At 39.3% G+C, this 26,314-nt stretch overlaps 1 protein-coding gene across 1 annotated transcript; it reads right to left on the reverse strand.

The window, feature by feature from the left end:
- Window positions 1–687: 687 nt before the first annotated feature.
- Window positions 688–25,505, reverse strand: PAFAH1B2 (platelet activating factor acetylhydrolase 1b catalytic subunit 2). The gene is made up of 6 exons (XM_068554758.1): window positions 25,367–25,505; window positions 19,193–19,280; window positions 10,519–10,608; window positions 9,584–9,700; window positions 7,505–7,627; window positions 688–4,152 (listed from the first exon to the last, which is right to left on the reverse strand). The coding sequence occupies exons 2-6, from the start codon at window positions 19,271–19,273 to the stop codon at window positions 3,874–3,876; spliced, it is 690 nt and encodes a 229-aa protein (XP_068410859.1). The 5' UTR covers window positions 19,274–19,280; window positions 25,367–25,505; the 3' UTR covers window positions 688–3,873.
- Between the last annotated feature and the right edge of the window lie 809 nt (window positions 25,506–26,314).

Genomic DNA, 26,314 nt, shown 5'->3' on the forward strand with positions numbered 1-26,314 from the left:
AGGACTTCGACATCAGGTAAAGCTGGGTTCGAATCCCAGCTCAACCATTTACATTACATGACTCATCTTTGACAAGACAGAAAACTTCTCCAGGCCTCCCAGCCAACAGTAAAGTGGAAATGCACCTACCTAAATTGCTTAGGTGGTTAATCTATGGGAAATGTTATCCTGAAGCTTTTCTCCCTAGATGACACAGGAACTCAGAATACTCCAATTAATTTGAGGCATTTAAGTTCAAGCTGGGGGTAACAGTAGAAAGAAATATTCCAAAGTGTAAAAAAGAAGAACTGGTGATTATTAGCATGAGGAATGGAGAAACTGTAGAAATTGGGACAATTAACGTGAATAAAATTCTAAAGATTTGAAATTAGGAAAAAGGGTCAAGAGGTCAATTTAATGACTTAATTCTGTTTTTAACTACCAGATACTATTAACAAATCTGAAACATTTCGCTTGACAATATTTCCATTTAACTACTTAGGATTCCTTCTATCTGCTCATCCTACCCTGCCATTCTGCACCCCCAAGGAGATAAGTGATGAGGGTCAGCTTGGTACATTCAGTGCCACAGAAAAGCAGCAGGATGATCTAAGTATCCAATTTGCTTGTGATAAGGTAGGAAAGAAAACATCCCTTCTCTCTTCACTGGAATTCAAACTATGATAAAGGAGACAGAAAGACAGCAAGTTTGAGTGAAATGTTTACATTTATATTGAAATATGCACTAAAACAGAATGAGTTCTACTAGTCAATGAAACTTTGCCAAAGCGGAAACGCAAACTTCCGTTGGGGAGGTCCAGTCAACCAGCAGCAGTGATCCCCAAGCAGGAACACCAAGGAGAAGCCTGGGAGACCCCACCCCAAAAAGCCTCCTTTCAAGAGATCCCAACTCACTTCTCCCACATGCACCCCACAGATTCAGGAGCACAGCCAGGCTCCTCATTTTCATGTATCTTTAGTTTCTTCTTCGCTGCAATAAATATAAAATTGGCAATGCTCATATACCACAGCACAGACAATATTTCAGGCTTTAGCATACAACTGTAAACAGTGACTAGGTTAAACAAATAAAAAAGATAAAGAAAGTTGAACATTATTTTTAAACAACGACAGAATTCCTAAGAGCAGGGCATGAGCTACTCAAGATTTGTTTTGTTGGGTTCAGGTTTTTGACAAAAAATTCAGGCTTAGACAGATGTCCAAATAGACTCAAGGTGGTAGCCAGAGCACTGCCCATGGCAGTCTAGAATATGTGGGCAGCAAAACAACATGCCCTAGATCACCCTTGGCAGTACATCTTCAACCTGCCACATTCAAGACGGGACTGCAGAAATCTTTATTGTGCCATCACCAGCTGCCATCTAGTGTAGTGGGAATGGGTGGGCGAAGGAATGAAAGTTTGCTGGGAGACAAACAGAATTAACACCTCTGCTGGCTGCCTGGAAAGTTGGCCCCTTAATCACAAGCACAAGTAGGACATTTCACTTGGACAGTGCATTAAACTTCATGTATGTGTGTGTGTGTATATACTTCTCATATATATATATATATGAAATCCAAAGATTAAGCATTAAGTTCTGTCACTGCAACAAACTGGGGTGTCAATCAAAGAAAAACAGATGAACACTTTTTGCCTAAAGCAGTGCAAAGAAAGCTGGCAAGAAATGAAAGTGGACTCAGTATCTGCACATTAGCAACGGGGCAGACTTTTATTTAAAAGGCTAGTGGTTCAAATACTATTGCTCAAATAGCTCTGGTAAATATAAAATGTAGTTAACATCCAAGGTTTATACACAGAAGCAAAGGAGCTGAAGGCCAGCTCACAAAGGGATATTTGATCCTTAGTCAAGAGAGAAGCTAAAAGCACATGCTGCAGGAGTAACCTAATGGGGTTTGTTTGGACCATACTCCTTCCCTCTGACAACAGAAAAAGACCTGGATAGGAAACTGTCTTTTCACACACAAAATTGTGGCTTAATTAAATCTCCTCCCTAGAACTGTACCTCAGCTAAGAAAAAAAAAAAATCTGTCTTGAAAAACTCAAGAACCTGGGCTACTAAAAATAAAAAGGAAAATTTAATATAGTAAACAAGTTTAGTAAACACCACGTATACTTTCAGTTGTTAATGAAGACATGATACATTCAGGAAAGTTTTTGTTTTTGTTTTTTTTAAAGACAAAAAAACCAAAAAACAAAATTCCCAGAAAAAGCCTCGACGAGGAAAAAAAAAAAAAAAAAAATCAGCCCAAGTTCCATCCCTTTCAGTCAGAAGCGGCTCTTAGCACAAACCACAAATCCCCCTCCAGCACACAAAAGCAATGCCATGTGCCTTGCAAGCAGAGTAAGAAACATATGCCTTAGTTACTGAACTTGAACCTTGCAAGCAGAGTAAGAAACATACGCCTTAGTTACTGAACTTGAACGTTAAGCAGAATCACTGCAGAGCACATTTTGATGGGTTACTTCAATATCCACCTGGTCCAGTTTAAAGTATTTGTTTGTAAATCCAGTTTGTACATATTCCATAGGTATATTAAACAATAAACCACCTGTTGTCCTATTATTTTTTAAATGGCAGGTCTTGTAGCTCAACAAACCATTAAGATTATAAAGAGCTCTCTTGGAAGAAATTCTCAGATGAAGATGTATTAAGGAGAAATCCTCAAGGTTAAACGAAGTTCTTTTTTACTAGTTCTCTTTTACTAAAACAGTGGGATCAAGCAGAATGTCTATTCGGAAGAGCAGTTTCACCATTTCCCCATGAGAAGAGGCCAAATTTTTCTGGACTAATAATAATTTAAAAACTAAGCCAATAAAAATAAAATAAAATATACACCTTAAAATACTACAAAACTTGAGATAAAGTCAGGGCTTATGGAGTGGGAAACAGAGTTCTGATTTTTTTCCCCCCAAAAGAAGGAAAACTGTAACAGGTTTTAAGGGAAAAACAAAACAAAAGGAACCAGAACTCTGAATACGGATAGCACTACACAGACTCTACAGCACAGACCACCACACAAGAATGAATTACACATCAGTAATATCATCATGAGAGTTAACTGGCTGGGGATTTATACTGCCAGCAACAGAGCTCCTAGGTCAAAAACGTGTTAAAAGCTTGTAATGTTAACAAGGACCCCTCCCACCAAAAAAAAGAGGGGATGAGGGAGAATAGAGGAAAGGCTGCATGCATGGGTCTATTACAGACATGATATTCAGCAGCATAAAAATAATACCCTCCATTGAGTCCCCCAAATGGGGCAAAACCTATTTTTCACTGCTAAGCATGGGAAAGATTAACAGAGTGGAACAAATTCACCTGTAACCATAGCATCTCCCATATCTGAATGACAAGCACGTTCAATCTGATGTTATATGTTGCTATAACATTGAGAATACGTATGAGTAAAGCAAAATAAAAAACAAAAGGCTAAATTATGAACTTTAAAAACTGGAAAAACATCTGTTTTAAAGCCAAGAAGGTGTTATTCTAATTATTATTATATATGACATAATCCATAGAAAGAAAGGCCAAGGAAAGAATCTTCATTTTGTTCAGTACTTAGGCTTGATGTTGTCCTAGGAAAAACAGTGATAAGTCAATGAATGTGTCACACATACAACTAAAAAGTCCCCTTCTGGTTTCCAATGAATTTAAACAACCATCTTCCTTGGCTAATTTTTCTCCTGTGTCAAACAAACCTTCTATGTACAGGACCAGTTTAAATCCCTCCTCCCCTTCAAACACTAGATATGAACATCCAGGAACATTCTACAATGCAAAGTGCCTTAAGAAAGAGAAGGATTCTGTAGTGCCAGTGATATAACTGATCTGAGGAAGCTGGGACGCTATTAACACTGATGGGAGCCAGTCAGGCAATGGTGGTTTGTTTTTCCTCAGGTGTTTCCTCCAACAATTGCATGATCAGTTCATGGAGGGGTTTGCAGATCTTTGCGTAGCCCCCTCCTGTGAGATGCAGAAAATCAAACATGTCGTGGCAGGAGATGGCACCGTCCGAGTGCACGAAGCCCCCATCTGTATCCAGGAGCTGAACATTGGCAAGTTTCGGCAGGGAAACCTTGAGGAGCTGGTTCACCTTGGCATTCTTTTGCCTTAAAGGGTTGGGCTTCTCACCTCGAGGTAACAAACCCTGGGGAAGAGCAGAGAAGAATATAAGATGAGAAGACTCACTGTTTTTTCCTACTTACTTGTGATTTCAAATATCCCTGGAACTCTCTACTTGGCACTTGTTATACCTTTAATTTCTGAAACACCGGACTAGACCGGTCTTAATGAAAGTTCTCTGACTATTCCTCCTAGGTTTCTTCCTGAGTTCCTCCTCCTCCTCCTGTCCCTTAACTGCTGGTATTCTTCAGGGTTTTGTCCTTGGCCCAGTACTCTCTCCACCCTACACACTTTAGCCCAGATCTCTTCCTGGAGCTTCAGAACTGTGTACTGAACGTCCAGGTATAGAACCAAACTTGAATGCTCCTGAGGCACACCCAACTTAGCACGTCCAAAAACCCATTCATCATCTCCCCCACAGACTATGTTCCTTCTACATTCTCTGTGTCAACTGATCATTCCAACATCCCTGAGTCTCTCATCCCATGTACCTTATCTATTCATCATTAAATCACTCAGCTTTTACATCCTAAGTATTTTTCCAATCCATTCTTTTTTCTGACTATAGACACTGCTATGGCTAGGGAACTTATCAATATTCACCTCAATTAACGTAAAATCTCCTGACTGCTCTTCCTACCTCCAGTGGTATTACCCCTTCAATTTATCCTCCATATAGTCCGCCACATAGCTAGAATAATCTAGCTCAAATACACATCTATTCATTAATGCCACATGGAACCTACACTAGAACACACGAGAAATGGAGTTGGAACAAACGCTGTCTTGATGAATCAGAGCCACATAATATCTGCTAGTATAAAACAGAGATGTGTTCTAAATTCATTTTTAACTTATTTGTTAATGATCTAATATAATTTTCAGATAAATCAGATGTCTGTCCTTCTACTATAGTAAATAAAAGCCAGCTCTTATATGGCAAGTGCAAGGTTTTATCATCTCAAACTAGAAATCGCCTTTATACAGATAACTGATCCAATTATAAAATTGTTAGAAATCCCCAACCTTTTAGTTGGTTTATAGCTAATGATGCCACACAGCAAGTTATCGTTATTTAGGCAAAAATGTTGTCACCTGTTTCTCCTACAGGGTATGATAAGAGGTCTTATTTCATAAAAACGGGTTTTCTGTAGGCGTTCTACTAAAAAAATCAAAAAAATTTTTATGCCCAAAGTAAGCGCTTATTCATGTCTGCCTTAAATTTTTTCAGCAAAACGTTGGACCTCGATTATTAACTTACTGTGTGACTGTAAAGTTCCAAGGAGAACTATAGAGAATTATGAATATGCTACCCCAATCCATCTCCTTTCATCCTTGTCAAGTGAAGACAAGGTCAATCCTAAACCCTAGTTTATATAACTGTTAAAAGTATAAGGCTCTGCATCTAATAGTTAACAAAGAAAAGCAGCCCTCAGCGCTGGCACATCAAAGCTTGGTTGAGATATAATGAGCAACCAGGAAGGATGGCCAGTGACCAATAAATACATATGTTATTCTGACTTTCAAAGAATACCATAGTAATTAAAGCCATAAAAAAGGATTAAGCCTCAAGAGCAGGGCGCCATACGTATTGGGATTGTCAAGCAAGGATAAGAAAAATAGCTTATGTACTTGCATAACATTTTCCTTAATAAATGAGTATCAGGGGTATGCCATGTGATTTTTTCTCTATAATAACTGATAATTGTTAAAATATTATTTTAAAGAAGACAAAAAAATTACACTCCTAATTCCTTTACCATGTAACAACTATTTTAATTTTATTTCCTTTTCGAATTTTCATATTTACTTTCAAGCAATTCTAAATATAATATACATACCGTTTAGTATTTGGACTGTTCACTTAAATACATCATAAATTCTGTTTTCACACAGTCCTCCTAATTGTCATATGATTAGTGCTATTATATTCAATGACTTGTGTAATCATTCCCCCATGGGGTTGATTATTTAGGTTATTTCCAATGTTTTAGTATTGTAGATAACACCACTATATATCAAATTCAAAAGTCTCGTTGAAACAAAGAATATTTATGGAGGATTTATTCAGCAACATTCATGCAACAAATATGTCCTAAGCCAACTACAATGTACCACCCACTGTACTTAAGAGATGGACTCTTAACCACAATGTAGTCTTTTCTGGAATAATGCAGGATATAAATAAATACATAAACAAATTAATTAAATACCATGTAATAAAAAAATAAGACCTGGCTCCCCAGAACCCTGTTATATGATAATATCCAAACTCCTAACATGGGACCTGGCTGTGGCCTCTCTCTAACTATCCCAGACTTGAACTTTATTCCAATGATAACCCTAAAACTCTTCTAGCACCCTCCTTCACTCACCCAACAAACACATACATGTATAAGCCTTTGATCATTTCCTTCCTTTCTTCCTCCCTCCCTTTCTCTCTCTCTCATTCTTCTCTGTAATACCTTCTCTTCTTTCATTTCTCTATTTGTCTGGAAACCAATGAATTCTTTAAAACTAAACTCAGATGTCAATTTTTATGTCTAAAATATACCCTGTTCTCCCCTTAGCATACAGTATAATAATTCTGTTTATATTGCTGTGTCCATCCACCAGCTCCTTGAGAGGAACTGTCTTACTCATTTTTGTATGCTTGGGACCTAGGATAGTGCCTTGTACATCGTGATTCTCGCATGTTTGTTGAATAAATGACTACCTTATTAACACTATATCTCATTAAAGAACTGAATACATGTCAGATTTCTCAAAAACATACATTTTTATCTGGGTTAAGAATATCTACAGGTAAACTTTAACACTGAAATAGACAGCTGTTTATCCCTGAGACCATGAAGACAATGCTTTAATTCTACAAAGGGTAGCATTTCCTGTTAGTGGTAAGACTATGAAGTACCCATTTTCTTCTTGATGGAATCTCTGATATTTTAAAGAATTCAGAGATTCTGATAAATACACCACCTTTACCATATTAACAATGGAACAAAACAACACATCTAGGCTAATCCAAACTAAGGTCTAATAAAAAGAGACTCAGGAACTAGGAGAAGTCTCATATGCAACTTAAAAAATTATCAGAAGATAGTCAAGGGAAAAAAAAAAAAAATTAAGGCAACCTGAGGCAACAAAGAGGATTTCCACTTCTAAACAAGGATGAGCAGAAAAAAGATGACCCCACAGCTGTTCTAGGAAATGAGACCAGTAAGACGATGGGACATATCAGAGAACAGCTTCTCAGGAGCATGATAAACTGCTTCCAACCTAAAGATTCTCTATATTCATGAGTGATCACATTTCTAAAAAGACTCCCCACCTTACCTAATGATACCAAGGTCTCCACCCACCCAAAGACCACATACCAATACAATGATTTTGGCCTGTGGCTGCCTTGTGTTGATAAGTTGTACGATGGCCTCGATTCCACCTGCTACTTCCTCTGCTGTATTTTCATGGTTGTTTGTTCCTACCCAGACAACAATGACCTATAATTGAGGGAAGAAAGAAAAAGAGAAAAAAGATAAATACTCAGGAATGTCCACTAGTTAGTTGAAAATCTTATTTCAAAAATCAAAGAAGGAGGGGCTTCCCTGGTGGCGCACTGGTTGAGAATCCGCCTGCCAATGCGGGGGACACGGGTTTGAGCCCTGGTCTGGGAAGATCCCACATGCTGCGGAGCAACTAAGGCCATGCACCACGACTACTGAGCCTGTGCTCTAGAGCCCATGAGCCACAACTACTGAAGCCTGCACGCCTAGAGCCTGCGCTCTGCAACAAGAGAAGCCACCGCAATGAGAAGCCCGTGCACCACAATAAAGAGTAGTCCCCGCTCGCCGCAACTAGAGAAAGCCCACCAGCAGCAACGAAGACCCAACACAGCCAAAAATAAATAAATAAAATAAATAAATTTTTTAAAAAATCAAAGAAGGAAAGATGAACTTCTCAAATGGTATTGGTAACTTCAACAGGGCAGCCATCTTAAAATATTAATGTATGCCTCATATACATCAGGATAAATTCCAAACAGAAAAACACTTAAGTGGGAAAACTGTACTAGGAAGAGATGAGAAAATTCTTTTATGTGGAGTTGGAAGCTAATCTCTTAAAATCCAGAAGCTATACAAAAAAGATAACAAATCCAACTGTATAAAAATAAAACCACTGCAAGTCAAAAAAGAAAAAAAAAAAAGAGAGTGAAATCTAAGAAACATGGGGGAAAATACTTGCAACATCATAAGACTCCCTTAGTAAAAGTACCTTCTAGAAAAAATAAAAGTACCCAAGGGAGTGTAGTGGGTATAAATACACAGTTCTACTCAAGGAAAAGAATCAGTGGGGTGGAGGCTGGATATAGTTTTTGAAAGTTTTTCTCTTTAAAAAAATAATTTTACAAGGTGGCTATCACCTAGAGACATACATCTTACTACGTAACCCAAAGTAATTTCCACCTGTCACAAAAGAAAGGAATATGCATGAGTTTTTCTGTTAGAAAGGCAAAAATAAAATACTTTCAACTACAGAGACTGTTATCAATGGCTCAGCTTTGTTTTCTTTTTGTTGTTTGGGGTTGAAAAAATTTATATGCAGTGTGCCAACTCAGGATGTTGATAATGCTATAAGGCACTGGGTACATGTTCGGGCTGAACATTTGTTCACATCTGCTTCAAATTTTCTTCAGAAGAACTTGGAGGCCTTGATTCCCAATCTGTTTATATGTTTAAATGGATCCAAAATTACCTCCTCAAGTGAATCATAGCCCTGCTCCCACCGCCCACCTCTGAGCACTTTCCCCCTCATACTGCCTCAGGTCAACAGAATAGCATACCTTATTACCATCAAATCTCTTCCTACAGCAGAAGATAATTATAACAATTACAAGTACAAACCAAGCAAGCAATACATTGATTCTTTTTTTTTTTTTTTTTTTTTTTTTTTTTTTTTTTTTTTTTTAATTTTTATTTATTTATTTATGGCTGTGGTGGGTCTTCGTTTCTGTGCGAGGGTTTTCTCTAGTTGTGGCAAGTGGGGGCCACTCTTCATCACGGTGCGCGGGCCTCTCATTATCGCGGCCTCCCTTGTTGCGGAGCACAGGCTCCAGACGCGCAGGCTCAGTAATTGTGGCTCACGGGCCTAGTTGCTCCGCGGCATGTGGGATCTTCCCAGACCAGGGCTCAAACCCGTGTCCCCTGCATTGGCAGGCAGATTCTCAACCACTGCGCCACCAGGGAAGCCCCTACATTGATTCTTAATTAAGCATGTATGTGGAATGTTCTTAAACAATATCATTTAACTTAAAGGGGCACGAAGCAAAGAACAGTGAAATAACGCTTTAAAGAAGCAATTTTTTTTTTTTACTACCAGTTTCTGACAATTTAACTATCTGCAAAAGACTCAAGATTAAGGATATTCTTTAAAAAAAAAAAAAAAAAGTTTCATTTCACCTTAGGTTTAATATTCTCCAGTTCTCCATTCTTTAGTCTCCATAAAACATGTCTTGTTGTATCTCCCCCAATTCCAAAATTCAGTGCATGAAGTGGGGAAAAAAGCTCTCGCCATATCTGAAAAGAGAAAAACTTGATTTATTTAAGCTGAAATTAGTGGGAAATAAAATCCCTCAATTGCAATGTGTTGTGAGGCATCTGAAATAAGTTTCCCTTTTCTGTATTCAAATGTAACACTGCAAGTGGTATTCTACCAACTGCTGAAAGGGCTTTGAAGATGCCATTGTGTAACTCAGTTTTCAGTGCAGCTTTAGATCTCAGCTCAAGACCTAAGTCACAGCTCAACCTGATGCCACTTAGGTACCAACATTTATAATTAGGCTGCCAACTCAATAAACTCTCCTTTCCCTTTATTCAACCATTTAAAGGAACAGGGTGAAGCAGAAACATGAGATGAAAAAATTTAGAGTGCTTGAGCCAAAAAGATATAAAGCTATCTTTTCTTTTAAATTTCCCTTGGGAGAATGCCTAACCTCAAAAAGATTCAGAACAGTTCACTACAAAAATATATAAAATATAAAAATGGTAAACACAAATAATAAGAACTGAGAATCATGACTAAGACAAACTTAAATGAGCATATACAAATAAGAAAATAGTAAAATACAAATAAGAATTGAAAATCATGACTAGGACAAATATAAACAAACAAATATAATGTGAAGTTTCTTGGAAGTCAAGGCAAAAAAGGGAGCTTAGTTATAAATAATGTTGTATTTTTTCCTTTGTCTCATCATGCTTGATGGCACAAAGAATCCCATCAGGTAGGTCTGATTTCCCTTCTACTCTGAACTAGAGTGGAATGAATGCAAGTCTGTTATCCACGAATGTGTTGACATGAGCAGCCAAGGACCACCCTCACCCCTGCACCTTACCTCATACTGCTGCATCAACTGCACCATGGAGTCCCCCACGAACAGGACATCCGGCTCTTTGTCTTTGCAGTCCAGGACAAATCTGTTGTGCTGGTGTGAAGAAGAAAGAACAATCAGAAACTGGCATTTTTCCCTGTGAGATTTCTTGGCCTAGACAGAACAGTCGTCCAACCAGTTACTCTGTTGTTAAACATTCTATTTGGTCTGTCCCTAAAGCTGATTCCTCTCAATCTGCTATTAACTCCTGGGCCCTTCTGAAAACCAGAACAGAAAAATGCGTTCATGTTTTTTTAAAAGCTTACCTTTACCTCCAACTCTTTTAAAGAAAATTTCAGATATACTTAAAGCTGACGTAATATAATGAACACCTGTACACACTCACCTACATTCAACAATAACATTTTCCCACATTTGCTTTATCTGTGTGTGTTTGCTGAATCATTTGAGGGTAAGCTGCAAACATTGTGATTCTTCACCTTTAAATATTTCGCATGCATCTCCTAAGCATAAGGACAGTCTCCTATAAAACCACAGAACTATTATCACATCTAAGAAAATAAACAATAATCCCATAAAATCTAACATTTAATCTTCACAATTGTTCCAAAAGTATTATATGTATCTATTTTTTGAACTAGGATCCAATCAAAAGGCATGCACTTCATTTGAATGATTTTAATATGGCCTTTGAAAATGTCTGCTAACCTCTAAATGTGAGATGTTGGCAAACTGGGACTCAGGCTTTTTCAGTCTAATTCAAGTTTCTAAGCAGGGGTGACCTAGCTCTGGCATGCTTCTCTTTGCTCTTAAGGCATAAGACACCTTTAAAAAGATTTCACCCATTGATGCTAAACTGAAGGACATAGCTTCAATTTTTATATTCATCCCTGAAACAAATTAACATGATGCTTTAGCAGGTCTCTAACCCAGTTCTAGGGAAAGGTCTGAATACTGTTTCTTTTTCTCAAACTCTACATTCAATTATGCTTCCCCTAGGAATTAATTAAGATGGAATTACTATTTAAGTATTTCTGCTGATAATACAAGTGCAGATGACACTGTGGTGAAACTGAGATATTTCACTGCTATTAGTGAAAATACAAAAATATTTCTGGAAATAATTTGACAATTGATTAAGACATCTCTTTTACAGTGACAGGATTTGGGACAACTTTTTCTTTTCTCTTGGGTCCATGTCTTGTGTAAACAATTTTTAAAAATTACTATTGTTTCAATAAGTATTTTTAAACTGAAGGGATAAGATGAGCAAGAATAAAACTTTAGCTAGTTTTATTGAGTAGGTGCTCTTTCACATCACATCGTCTCTCTACTGTGTATGCTAAAGTGCCAACTACCTCTCAATACCAACAAAACAGCTTACGTTTAAAGAATGTCATGGACCTACTAGAGAATGGACTTGAGGATACGGGGAGGGGGAGGGGTGAGATGTGACAGGGTGAGAGAGTGTCATGGACATATATACACTACCAAATGTAAAATAGATAGCTAGTGGGAAGCAGCCGCATAGCACAGGGAGATCAGCTCGGTGGTTTGTGACCACCTAGAGGGGTGGGATAGGGAGGGTGGGAGGGAGGGAGATGCAAGAGGGAAGAGATATGGGAACATATGTATATGTATAACTGATTCACTTTGTTATAAAGCAGAAACTAACAAAAAAAAAAAAAAGAATGTCATGGAATTTAAGCTCTGCTGTTCTAAAGGTTTAAGTGCTCTAAATTTTCTTTTTAAGTATAAAAGTAGTTGCAATGAGCTTGGAAAAACAGAAAAGATCAAAGCAAAACATCTTTAATCCTACCATTTTAACCCAGTACCTATTAACATTTTAGGGTATTTTTTTCTCATTATTTTTTCACATCCCCCTGCAACACAGTTGAAACGTATGTATATCTCCTTAAGGCACAATAGCTTTGGGGACAGAAAAACCTATGTTTGAAGTCTAGCTTATCTACTTTCTACTGCAGTGACCTTAAGCAAGTACATAACCCCGAGTTTTGTTTTACACATCTGCTGGCAACTCTGTTTTAGAGTTGTGAAGATGAGAGTTCTATAAAAGGGGCCCAGCTTCTGGCTGCCACCCAGTAGGTACTCAATAAAGAACAGCCATTATAACTGCATTAACATTAGAAATATTTTTCTATGTAGCTACATGATTTTCATAACTATAATTTTTAAAAAAAAGTTTATCGTGTAATTTTTTGTTTTTAATTTTTTTTTTTAGCAGTTTTTTTTTTTAAATTTTATGTATTTATTTTATTTTTGGCTGTGTTGGGTCTTCGTTTCTGTGCGAGGGCTTTCTCTAGTTGCGGCAAGCGGGGGCCACTCTTCATTGCGGTGCGTGAGCCTCTCACTGTCGCGGCCTCTCTTGTTGCGGAGCACAGGCTCCAGACGCGCAGGCTCAGTAATTGTGGCTCACAGGCCTAGCTGCTCCGTGGCATGTGGGATCCTCCCAGACCAGGGCTCGAACCCGTGTCCCCTGCACTGGCAGGCAGATTCTCAACCACTGCACCACCAGGGAAGCCCCTATCGTGTAATTTTTTTAAAAAATCTTCATTTATTTATTTGGCAGCGCCACACAGCTTGCAGGATCTGAGTTCCCCAACCGGGACTGAACCCGGGCCCTCGGCAGTGAGAGCACGGAGTCTTAACCACCGGACCGCCAGGGAATTCCCTATAACCATAATTTTTAACACCACTTAATATCCTACTGGATGCATCCAGTGGCACATTCATTTTTTTTAGCTCTTTATCCTAAAGACAGATTTGCCAGAAGCCTCCTATTGACTGAGATGAAGAAACTTACACACACACACACACATTTTCTTTTACAGGTTGGGAATTTTTAGGGCAAAGGGGATTAACACTTTCATGGATCTTGGAAATACTTCCAAATTACTAACAAAATGGCTACTGGCTATATCTATTCTGACACCAGCAATGTATCAGAACTCATTTTACTATACTTGCACCTGCACGGGTTATTAATATTTTTCTCTCCCTCCTTTCTTTTCCCATTGTTTTAATCTGTACTTTTTGGAAACAAAAAGTTAAAGCTCCTGTCATGCTCATTGAGACACTTATCTAGTATATTTGAGGATATTTTTATTGATAATACAACAAAAAATATCAATGCTTCATCTGTAATATTTACTGCAAATATTTCTGTCAGTCTGCTGCTAAGCCTTCTTTAGGTGGTTAATGTTTTGATACGAATTGTTATTAAATTTGCCTACAGTCAAGTCTTTTAATATCACCCTTAAAAACAACTTACGATTATGGAAAATATCAAGCGTACAGGAAAGCAGAGAGAATAACACAATGGATCTCTGTGTATCCATCACCAGATACAGCAATCATCTAATTTACAGTCACTATGATTTCAACATTCCAGAAACTACTGCCCCACCCCATTCTTAGATTATTTTGAAGCAAACTGAGGGTATAGCATTTCATGTATAAATATTTCAACATGTAGCTCTTAAAAGATTAAAAATATATATAACCACAATACCAGTTCTATCCCTCTAAAATTAATAGTAATCCTTTAATATCAACAAATAACTAGTGAGTGTTCAAATTCAATGTCACAAAATTTTATTTTATGATTTGCTTTTTAAAATCAGGATCCAGACAATTTGTCTCTTAAATCCCTTTTAATCTATAGGTTTCCCCTCCCTCTGCGACCACCTTCCAAACTTTTTTTTAAGGAATATGACTGTCTGACCTATAGACTCGCCCATACTCTGGATTTTGTTGACTGCATTCCTGTGGTGGTGGTGGACATGTTCATCTGTTCCAGGTACTTCTTGATATGTGGTACTTAAGTCTAGAATAGGGATGGATATTTTAGCAATACTCCGTAAGTAGTATTGAGTATCACTTCAATACTTAATCATGACTGCTCTTCTTTTAATGTTTTGTTTCTAAATAATTTATCTACAGAAGACCTGCAAAGATTGTAGAGTATTTGCATATATCCCTAACTCAGCTTCTTTCAATATTAGCATCTTTTATTTTATTTTTTTTTAAAAAACAGAACTTTCAGGAGTAAGGATTTTTTTTTAAATTTTATTTACTTTTTATTTATTTATTTTTGGCTGCGTTGGGTCTTTGTTGCTGTGTGCGGGCTTTCTCTAGTTGCAGTGAGTGGGGACTACTCTTCACTGTGGTGCATGGGCTTCCCATTGCAGTGGCTTCTCTTGTTGGGGAGCACGGGATCTAGGCACACAGGCTTCATTAGTTGTAGCATGCAGGCTCAGTAGTTGTGGCTCGCAGGCTCTAGAGAACAGTTGTGGCGCACTGGCTTAGTTGCTCCGCAGCATGTGGGATCTTCCCGGACCAGGGCTCGAACCTGTGTCCCCTGCATTGGCAGGCAGATTCTTAACCACTGCGCCACCAGGGAAGCCCTCAATGTTAGCATCTTATATAAGCATGGTACATTTGTCAAACCTAAGAAATTAACATTAGGGAATACTATCAACTAAAATAAAGTTTATTCAGATCTCACTAATTTTTCCACTAACGTCCATTTCCTGAATCAATCAGGATATCACATTGCATTTAATCTATACATCTCCTTTAACTCTTCCAATATGGGACAGTCTCTTGGTCTTTCCTTGTCTTTCATGACCTGACACATTTAGTTGCGGTAAGGTGTTCTGTAGACAGTCCCTCAATTTGGGTCTGTCTGATGTCTTCCCATGAATAGGGTGAGGTTATGGATTTTTGGGGAAGACTACCACAGAGGTGATGTGCCCTTGTTGTATCATATCAGGGAACATGACTTATTACTGGTGATGTTAATATTGATCATTTGGGTAAGGTGGTGTTTGCCAGTTTTCTCCACTATCAAGTTATTATTTTCCCTTCCATACTCTATATGTTAGAAGCAAGACACTAAATTCAGCTCCAACTCCTAGAGGGAGGGGTATCAAAAAATAGGTGGGCGTATGTTAGAACCACCAAAGTAATTTACAGGGAGATACTCTAAGGCTAGGCAAATATACCGTTTCTCCTTAAAGTTGTGTCCACTAATGTTAGTATTCATCAATGGATCTTGCCTACAGTAATTATTACTGCAGTGTTCTATCCAGGATTTTCTTTTCCCTCTTTACGTCTACATTTATTAATTAAAATTATTCTGTAATGAAGATTTAGCCCTTCTCCCCTATTTATTTATTCATCCACTCATTTATTTATAGCAGAATGGATTAATGAACACTTATTTTATTCTTTCAGTTATAAACCAGTAATCCCATCATTTGTTACACTGCTCAAAATGTTCAACTTTGCACTCTGGGGGCTCTTTCAGGTCTTTTAGGTGGTCAAAGTTAGTATCATCAATGAGACAAACCAATACCACATGTATTCTATGTGATGTACTGGGGACCCATCACTTCAGTGATATTCCTGCCATCCATCTTTTTTTTTCCTTTTCTTTTTTGAGTAGTTTCTTGATTTCTTGCACTACAAGATGCTACAGGCCCATATTTTTATTTTCTTTGCTCCAGCTATAGAATCAATCATTTCTCCAAGGAGCCCTGGTTCCTTTCATTGGAGAACTGTATTTAAAAACCAAGATCTAGGTATATAATATATTTTAATATAAGTTAGTCCTTCCATATTATACAAGTTATCAAAAAAATTTAAATATTCATATCTGTTTTTCTTCCATTTGACTAATTTATTCCCAGTCAGTGCTAATCATTTAAAGTCTTCTAATTTACGCCAGAAACAACAAAGGCATCTAGTCTTAGTTACTACTTTTAGTAAACTTATAAATGACCTAAATGCACATCAATGAGATAACAGACAACCCACTGTGGTATTTTCATATAAAATAATTGAATACTACTTGAAGAGAAAAAAATGAATAAACTACAGCTATATTTTTAATATGTATGATTACTGCAGAAAAAAATACATTCAGAAAGATACTATTTACAGTTTAAAAACGTGCAAAAAGGGACTTCCTTGGTGGCACAGTGGTTAAGGATCCACCTGCCAATGCAGGGGACACGGGTTCGAGCCCTGGTCTGGGAAGACCCCACATGCCACGGAGCAACTAAGCCCGTGTGCCACAACTACTGAGCCTGCGCTCCAGAGCCCGCAAGCCACACCTACTGAGCCTGTGTGCCACAACTACTGAAGCCTGCGCGCCTAGAGCCCGCGCTCCGCAACGAGAAGCCACCACAATGAGAAGAAGCCTGCACACCGCAACGAAGAGTAGCCCCCGCTCACCGCAACTAGAGAAAGCCCGCATGCAGCAATGAAGACCCAACACAGCCAAATATAAATAAATAAATTAATTAATAAAAAAAAGTGCAAAAATACTAACTATATTGTTTAGAGATTATATATGTAGTATGTAAATACATGAAATTACTGGCTTGGGGGTGGGGAGGTAGGAAAGAGAAAGAAATGTGATCAATGAGGGGTATACAGGGAACAGCAATTCTTTTAGCAATGTTTTATTTTTTTAGGGTGAGTAGCAAATACACAGATGCTCAAAATATTTCATAGTACTTTTTTAAAGATATAAACAAATGAGGAAGATTAAGAAAGAATAATCACGTAATTGATCCATAGCAGAGCAGTCAAAATAAAAAACTACCACTCAGGGTTTCCCTGGTGGCGCAGTGGTTGAGAATCTGCCTGCCAATGCAGGCGACACGGGTTTGAGCCATGGTCTGGGAAGATCCCATATGCTGCGGAGCAACTAGGCCTGTGAGCCACAATTACTGAGCCTGCGCGTCTGGAGCCTGTCCTCCACAACAAGAGAGGCCACGATAATGAGAGGCCCGCACACTGCGATGAAGAGTGGCCCCCACTTGCCGCAACTAGAGAAAGCCCTCGCACAGAAACGAAGACCCAACACAGCCATAAATAAATAAATTAAAAAATTAAAAAAACCCAAAAAACAAAAAACTACCACTCAAAATAAGCTAGTTGAAAGACTGATTTTTAAGTCCGAGACGACCAAAACAGAAAGAGAATACAACTATGAAGAGTATAAAGAGAATCACTAAATACTAAAACAGGAAACTCTGGGGACTTAAAATCATATAGAACTTGTTAGTTCAAAAGGTAATACAGGGCTTCCTTGGTGGCGCAGCGGTTGAGAATCTGCCTGCCAATGCAGGGGACACAGGTTCGAGCCCTGGTCTGGGAAGATCCCACATGCCGCGGAGCAACTAGGCCTGTGAGCCACAACTACTGAGCCTGCGCGTCTGGAGCTTGTGCTCTCCAACAAGAGAGGCCACGACAGTGAGAGGCCCGCACACCGCGATGAAGAGTGGCCTCCGCTCATCGCAACTAGAGAAAGCCCTCACACAGAAACGAAGACCCAACACAGCCTAAATAAATAAATAAATAAATAAATAGCGTTCCCTTAAAAAAAAAAAAAAAAAGTCCACTTGTGTTGCTTTAAAAAAAAAAAAGTAAAATTAATAAAGTAATCTATATTAAAAAAAAAGGTAATACGGTTGGAAACAGATAAAGGTTAAATATAGTTATTGTTAAGCGACAACACTTATTAAAAGCAAGCTACAAATACTGAAAAAAAAAAGTGTTAAAAAAAACAATGGGACATACTGAGAGGGCAAAGGGGCCAGAGCCTGAAGGGATTCCCACTTGCTAAACCTTGGACAATGAGTTTCAAAATTACAGTGGATTATAACCCACTTGACTAAAATAAGAACCTGTGAGACCATATTATAACGAAATAGAATTGGTTTAGGCCAACACCATCTTAACCAAGTGATCAAAGCTACTATCATCAATGAGACAAATCAACATCACATGCTTTCTGTGTGATGCACTGAAGACATCACTTCCCTGATACTCCTGCCAAAAATGTATAATGTGAATCTTGATTATGAGAAAAGAGAGGGACATTTCACAAAATAAATGGCCTATACTATTCCAAATGGTCAAGGTCATGAAAAACAAAGGCTAAGAAATGTTTCTGATTAAAGGAGAATGAAGAGAAACGACAACCAAATGCAATGTGTGATCCTAGACTGGGAAGAAAATTGATATAAACAACACTACTGGGACAAATACAGAAATCTGAATATGGTTTTTGGATTAGGTAACAGTATAATGTCAGTGTTAAACTTCCTGATTTTAATAACTGTATTGTAGTTATGTAAGAAAAAGTTCTTGTTTTCAAAAAACACACTCAAATATTTAGGGGTAAAGGGGCATTGTGATGACTGCAAAATACTTTCAAATGATTCAGAAAAAACTGTAAGTTGGTAAATGGTACAGATACAGACAGAATGATTAGGCAGATGTGGCAAAATGTTAACAAGGTGCAAGTCTAGATGAAGGATATAGGAAGTTCCTTCTAAAGTGTTTGTAATATTTGTATAATTTTGAAATTACTTCAAAATTTAAAAAAGCTTAAAGAAAGAATACTGTAGAGACACTGTCATCTATTAAAATTAACAGTACGCAATGCCCATGCTCTCAAAATATTCCTCAGTTCCAACATCACATGGTGATTAGGAATGACATCTCTAACATTAGATTTTTATTTACAGTAATCAATTCTTGTTGACCATTAAAAACACCCCATTGTAGCTCTGGTTAAAAGACTCTAAAAATTGAAGAGACTCATCTATGTGAATAACGCATGTGCACCTCCTTTTACCTGAGACATCCATCTGTCATCTCCTTGAATATCTTCCGCTGCATGTGGAATGGCTGCTGGGTTTGAGTCTCCTTGGCTCATTCTACACCTGAGGAAAAAAATGTCTATGTTATGTTTTGTTCACTGACAGGAATGTTTCTTTGTTACCACTTACTTAAATATTACGCGTCAGGTTTTAAATAAGAATAAGAATTAAATAAATTTCATTGGGTTCTGCCTAGAAACGATGCAACTGGAGTTTATTTTCAGCAGAGACGAGGTCCAGGACATGACTGCCTAAGTCCCATAAATATCTAGCACTACTAAACTTCCAGACAGGTTTGAATATCATTCAGGAACAATGCATTACATCAGTATATACCTTACACCTATATTAATTTTTCATAAATACATGTTATTGTAAGAACCAAATGACAAGGAATTAAACCCTTCAAGTTCAATGACATCTACATTAGAGCCTTTTAGGCTGCTAGAGTTACACACTTAAGAATTAGTACAGCACCGATTAGAATCCAGTGATCACTAAACATCACACAAATACCTGTATTACAGATGATGACAAAACTAGTCATGGCTTTGGCAGTGGTTTTTTCATTTTTATTATTTATTATTATTTTTAATTTTTAATTTTTTTGGCAGTGCCCCGCAGCATGCTGGATTGAGTTCCATGACCAGGGGTCAAACCCATGTCCCCGGCAGTGGGAGCGCAGCAGAGTGTTAATAACCGCTAGCCCACTAGGGAAGTCCCTGGCATTGGTTTTTTACAAACGTTTACTAGGTATTTCTATTTTTGACAGGTATCCACTAAAAAAAATTTGATTAACGACGAACCTAAATATGGCATCTGATAGTGGAGAAGAAGGAATAAGTGAAATTCAGGAAAATTAGAAATGCTAATCTTCTAGAAAGACAAGTAAGAAACCAGACTGTTTTCAACCAACTCTGGAGAATACATACTAGAGACATTAGGCTCAAGAGATTACTTGGAAAATGCAAAGGATGATGAAAGAGAAAAAGCTGGGGTTTTGTGGCTTATAGAAAAAAAGGCCGTACTCTCTATTTCTTTCCTTTGCCATCCTCAAATACAACTAAACTTTCTCAGAAAGAGGACTGAGTTATAGCCTTTTAATAAGTATTCACTGAGTAAACAAAACACCCGGGATTACCAAGGTAGTAGTTTTTGAGGATCAAAAAGTAACAAACCCTAAACATGAAAGCAAACCTTCATGAAAAATAACTTACAGAAGCAAACAATTTTAACACTAATTATGTAAATAAATTCGATCAGTTCCAAATGACACTAGGTCTAAAAAAAATTGGGCTCAGGGTTAAGCCTATATCTGACTAAAGATGTAAAATATCATTCACAACCTGTGTATATTTCTTTGGATTACTAAAATTTGCAACTATCAGAAAATAATAACTACCTATGAAGGACTATCTACTCTATGCTTTATACATACCACCTCCGATCCTCACAGAAGTACTGCAAAATGAAGAAAATGAGGATCAGATAATTTAGGTACTTTGTTCAGTGACTGAAATGAGGTTTGTCTGACCCCAATTACGTCACATCTGGCCCACTGATCACAAACCAGTTCACGCTGACTCCCTAAAGGGGACCTATATCTAACCATTTCACCCAAAAGACTTATGACATACCACACGGAGCTAAAAACATCAATGTAAAATGCAAGAATCGGGAAGAACTGCAAGATGAACCTATATAGTTCCAATCAGACTATGATATCTGTTTGGAGTTTCACTGTCTAAGCAAAGTGTGGAAAAATCAGAAGATACATAAAAGAAAAAAAAAAAGGATTACAGGGTTAAAACAAATAGCCACACAGAAACTTCTTGTTTTTAGCCAATAAAACATTCTAAATCTTCCATATAAAAGTTTCTTGGGGTCTACGTTCAATGCTTGATTCAAGTCTGGCTATTCAGATTAAATCTGATATGGCACTTAATAATCATTTTAATTTTAGTAAGTAACTTTCTTCCCCGCTGATCAAAAAGCTCTATTGTCCTTAAGACCAACAAGGAGCAACTTTTCCCATTTTCTGGATTTCAAAATTAGATATATAATGTAAAGAAATACAGCAACAAAACAGCTCCATTCTCCACTCACTAATTGAAAAAGTCTATTTCCTAACTTTTAAAATAGATTTTAAAAACCCAACTATTTCTCATTTGGAGAAACTCTTAACATGTTAGGTATTTTTGAGGCAAAAGTTAACTGACACAGGGTTAACTGAGTGATCACTACTAAAAAGGAGAAAAATAATCTGCCCCCCTCTCACTGTGTGATTATGTAATTGAAACCATTTTTCCTGGGGATTGTTAAAAGAACAAGGATGACAAAACTGTACATATGAGGTGCTGCCACAATAAAATGTATCCAAATTCATCCCTCACCACTTAAAGACACAATGCAGGCACTCCAACTACATTTCAGTTCTTGGAACACCATGTTCAGATTCTGTTGAAAAACTTAAGAATTTTGACAAACCAGAGGGTGTTTCAAGGAAAGGAGCCAAGATGGTGAGAAATTAGAAAACCTGTCATATCAGAAATAGTTGAAAGAAACAGGTATGCTTATAATCTGCAGAAAAACTGGTTGAGGAAGAGGAAATCATGGGACAAATAGCTGTCAAAGTATTTGAAGATTACTAGGAAGGGACTTTAGGCTTATTCTGCATGTCCCCAAATAGGAAGACAAGGCCAGTAGATACAATGTACAGTGAAACAAATTCCTAACAAACAGAACTGCAAATGACATGACCTGCCTCTCAAGGCAGATTCCTCCCAAGGGGCCGCAGAGACTAGGTGAACACCTACTAGTAAAGCATAAAGTGAACTAAAGCATATGAGTAAAGACTGGCCCAGATTAGCGGGATTCAAACATTTTTTAATGTTTTAGAATCTGTTTGAAATGTTGCTCAATATATGTATATTTATAAATTAGATGTGAATTGCTGTTAACCTGTATATTAAATATTCGTAATTTTTTCCTTTTTTACGTAAAAAAGAATGAATGTAAAAAGAGGTTCTAAATATTTTCCTATATGCCTATGGATCTCCTTATGCATCCCAAGGCAGCACACATACTCTACTTTCAAGACCAGTGGGCTATATAAACTGTAAGATCTCTTTAGATCTATGATTCAATTTACAGACATGGATTTTTAGAGTTTCTCCAACAGGTAAACAACTGATCAAAAAATAATAACTGCAATAAAGATTTATTAAGAACTTACTATTTACAAGACACTGTGCTAGGAGCTTTGTTATTTAAATAAAACTGAAGCTCAGGGAGATTTAAGGAAACTGCCCCATGATAGGGAGAGCTGGGATTTGAACTCAGGGTGATATACTACCCTCCAAAACCTAGTACTCTTGAGCAAAGGGCATTAGGCTCTATATAGAAAAGACTGTATGAAACAATGATAAATTCTAATTTACTAAGTCAATTCACTTATATATCCTATTACTACAACCCAAATTTAATGGCATTCTGATACCCTGAGCAAAACACTTTCATCTCAGTCCTAAATTTTGTCATGAGCAAAATGAAAAAGCTGTAGGGACAGAGAAACTGAGGAACAAAATGTCACTTATCTCAAGTTACTAGGGAGGTAAAACTGAGAGAATTTAGCACAATATTCCCAATTAGCTAGTCTTTTTCTTCCTTAACTATGAATACAAGGTCATCCTCCTTCCTCCTCTGAGCAAAATTTGTTTCTTTGTGCCTTCAGACACTTGGATTTTGGATTATTTTGCCAAATCAAAATCTTACAATACAAGGTAGCTTTCAGTTTTACCTGTGCCTATGGCTTGGTAACATTTTTAAACAGCCGTTAAAAAAAAAAACAACAACAACTGAGGGGCAAACCCACGTAATCTCCTCTTTAAGAACCAAACTAGGGGGACTTCTCTGACAATCCAGTGGTTAAGACTCCGCACAGGGGGCGTGGGTTCAATCCCTGGTCAGGGAACTAAGATCCCACATGCCATGCGGTGAGGCCAAAGGATTTAAAAAGAAAAAGAAAGAAAGAAAAGAAAACAAAAAAAGAAGAACCAAGCTGGGGACTATGCATTTAGGGGATTCAAATAATTCGGGAGTTAGATAAAAAAAACTGTGTACTGTTTATAATAAAAATGAATAATCAATCAGGAGCCATCCAGAGAACAGCCTGTGGTGGGTCACAAAAATCTGAGTGATTTGGGGTTTCCTGCCTCACGAAGAGAGCAATATCGTGGCACAGAAGTATTCAGAATGCTGCAATTAGTAACAACAGAAAAAGTAGCAACAGAGAGGGATTTGACTCCCATCTCACCTCACTGATTCATAAGAATCGCCTCTGTGCAGCAAGTCATTAACTTCTGAGGTAACAAACAGCATGTTCAGTTAGAAAAACCCAACAGAATGGAAATAAAGGTCCGAAGAAATTAATTTATCAGGAGACATACTCTTCCAGGGAAGCTTTAACTGTCCACTAAAATGAGTTCTCTGGGAAGATGAGGAGTAAGTGACTTGCACAGCATTTCCCAATTTTCCTGCATTTTCTGTCTTCTCTACTTAACTCCGACTATGACAGTCTTAACACCAGAATTTTCAAATGCTTATACCAGCGTGGTGTAGTGTGTGTCTAATCAAAAACCAGTTCCAACAACAAAGAATTATAAATACTCAAGCTGAGCTGGATGTTTCTTTAGTTTAACCAGGAAACAGATGGAGGGGGAAAGTTGCACTAAGAATTAAAAGATTTAGAATGTTTCCACTCTGACCTCAGACCCTTCATTTTGTTTCAGATGGAGCTGGCAGGGTTATTCTAAAGGCCAAGGCAGGCCTCATCCCTAGTACCCTGCCTCAGTGGGCTGGTGGATGGGTCCCGGGGTTCCAGCACATTCAGAATTTATTATCAAATGCCCAAGCCAACGCATTAAAGCACAATGATTTCATACTCCTCCCCTGCTCCCGCACAAGGAGGCAACCTTTATATCAGAACAACGTGCCCAGGAGAAGAATCCAAAGACACAAGGCATATCCAAGGCAAAGGCGTATTCAGATGCTCAAGGGGGCAATACCCCGTGTTTTCTCCATACCTTTACCACTCCCCCAACATGACTCCCCCATTTAAAGCTGTACGAAATGAGGCCTTAGGGTGGGTCCAGGTGGTCTTCCCTTTCTCCATGGGTAAGCTCTAAAAAGAGGCCAAAGCTTCATGTGTTTGGTTTTCTTAAGGTTTGTATACACACTATGAAAAGCAACGCTGGCCTGGGAGGTATGGAAAGAATAGTGAGTCACCGTGCAACGGGTACATCACAAACCTGAAGGCCAGAAGATCCTGATCTGGTACATGGACATGGACCAGGTAAAAAGCACCTAAGAAAACCTGTCCATTGGTAGGTTTAACTAGTTGGTTGACCTTGGGCAAATCACCAGCCTCGCTGGGCCTCATCTCTAAAATGAGGTGCTGGACTGGACAGCCCTCTAAGAAATAAGCCCTTCTAAGTCGTGACAGCCTATGGATTTTTAAATATATTAGAGGAGGTAACGGAGAAGTTTCTGACGGGTGGGAAAAAGTGCTCCGTCAAAAAAACAGTAACTGGTCTGAGCCCGCGCCAACGGCCTCCCAGACAGAGGAAAGGGGAGAAAAGGGTCAGAGGTTCAACCTCGGGAAGGAGGGAAAGGCAACAGCCGAGACCCGAGGCAGAAGCGTGGCTGGAAATGGGGCTGGAGGCGGCGAGCCCCGGGCCGGGGTAGCGGGGGATGCAGGGCGGCCTGCTCCGGGGGACGGGCAGGGCCGGATCGGGCCGGGAGGCGCGCCCCGCCACGGTGCTCGGCCGCGGGAAGAGGCGGGGCGGCTGGGCGGCCGAGGAGGCAGCAGGTTTGGGGGTGGGGTACTGGGGAAAGGCTCCGAGGGAGGCGGCGAGCGGCCTGGAGGTGCGGGGAGGCAGAGCGGGCGGCCAGGGAACCCACGCCGGGCCAGCCGAGAAGGGGCGAGCGCGGGAGGCACCCCAAGGGTCGGGGGGGGGGAGGGGTGGCGCGGGGGAGGGGCCGGCAGGGTGGGGGAGGGGAGGTCGCGGGCCTCTCACAATAACAAATAGCAGCCTCTTCCAACCCCCACCTCTAAGCCACCGGTTCCCCGAGCCCCGGAATGCACTCACTCAGGCACAGGGTCCGTGCGGGCCCCAAGCGGCTGCGGCGTCGGCGGGTCGCGCGTCTGTCGCTCGCTCAGTCCCGGCGGCCCCACTCCGGCGCGTCCCTCCTCCGGCCTCAGCACCCGCTGCAGCGCCCCCACTTCCGGTTCCCCTGCCACTCAGGCAAATGGCTTGCGGAAGTCCCGCCCCATCCTGCCAGGCCTTGGCTCGGCTCGCGTCTCCTCACTTTCCTTCTGCGGGAGCTCGCTGCCGGCGTCCAGGTGTTCTGCCACGCCCCGCAAGGTTCCACGCTTTGTTCTCTATCCTGCCCTCGTTTTGCATGTAGTCTGCGCGACTTGGGCCTCTATCTTTCCTCCGACTGCATCCCTCAGTCCTGGGTTCATGTCATCCTAGTGTGGAGATGGCATTCGGGACAATGTGCTGTGACCTCGCACTGACGCCATTCCCTTCCCACCCCGCCAACCTGACTTCCTTCTCCACCCCATGGAATAAACCAGATTGCTGCCAGTGGGAGGGAAATAGGGCCCCAAGGTTAATGAGACAGTCCCTTACATTTATGGGTGGAATTTCTGTTTCTATGATGAATGTACGGATTTTGGATGACCGCCTCTTAAGGTCATATAGGGGGATGGAGAGACAGTCTTTTCCTTAGAGATCCATCCAGTTTCGGGGAAGATATTCCAGTTTCGGGGAAGATATATATAATATTGAAAAGATGTGCTAAATCCTATATAAATGCGGAATCTATAACAGAGAGGAGGGGCAAAAGATGTACGCAGGCTATGAAAACGTTTCGTGGAGCAGCGCCCTGAGCTGGCCCTTTAAAAATGGATAGGATTCTTTAAGACCCTTGTCTGAATTGGTAGAGCCTTCCAGAGTTCTGAAAATGATAAAGGGGGTCGGTTTTGCAGACAAAACCCGTTAAGAATTACTGTGAAAACCTGGAAGCCTAAA

The sequence above is a fragment of the Eschrichtius robustus genome, chromosome 11, assembly GCF_028021215.1.
Source record: "Eschrichtius robustus isolate mEscRob2 chromosome 11, mEscRob2.pri, whole genome shotgun sequence".
Taxonomy (NCBI): Eukaryota; Metazoa; Chordata; class Mammalia; order Artiodactyla; family Eschrichtiidae; genus Eschrichtius; species Eschrichtius robustus.

Coding starts and splice junctions, on each gene's coding strand:
- PAFAH1B2 (XM_068554758.1), bottom strand. CDS start 19,273: ATGAGCCAAGGAGACTCAAACCCAGCAGCCATTCCACATGCAGCGGAA. Junction 10,609..19,192: donor ATGACAGATGGATGTCTCAG/GTAAAAGGAGGT, acceptor TCTTCACACCAG/CACAACAGATTTGTCCTGGA. Junction 7,628..9,583: donor TGGAGAATATTAAACCTAAG/GTGAAATGAAAC, acceptor CCTCAATTATAG/GTCATTGTTGTCTGGGTAGG.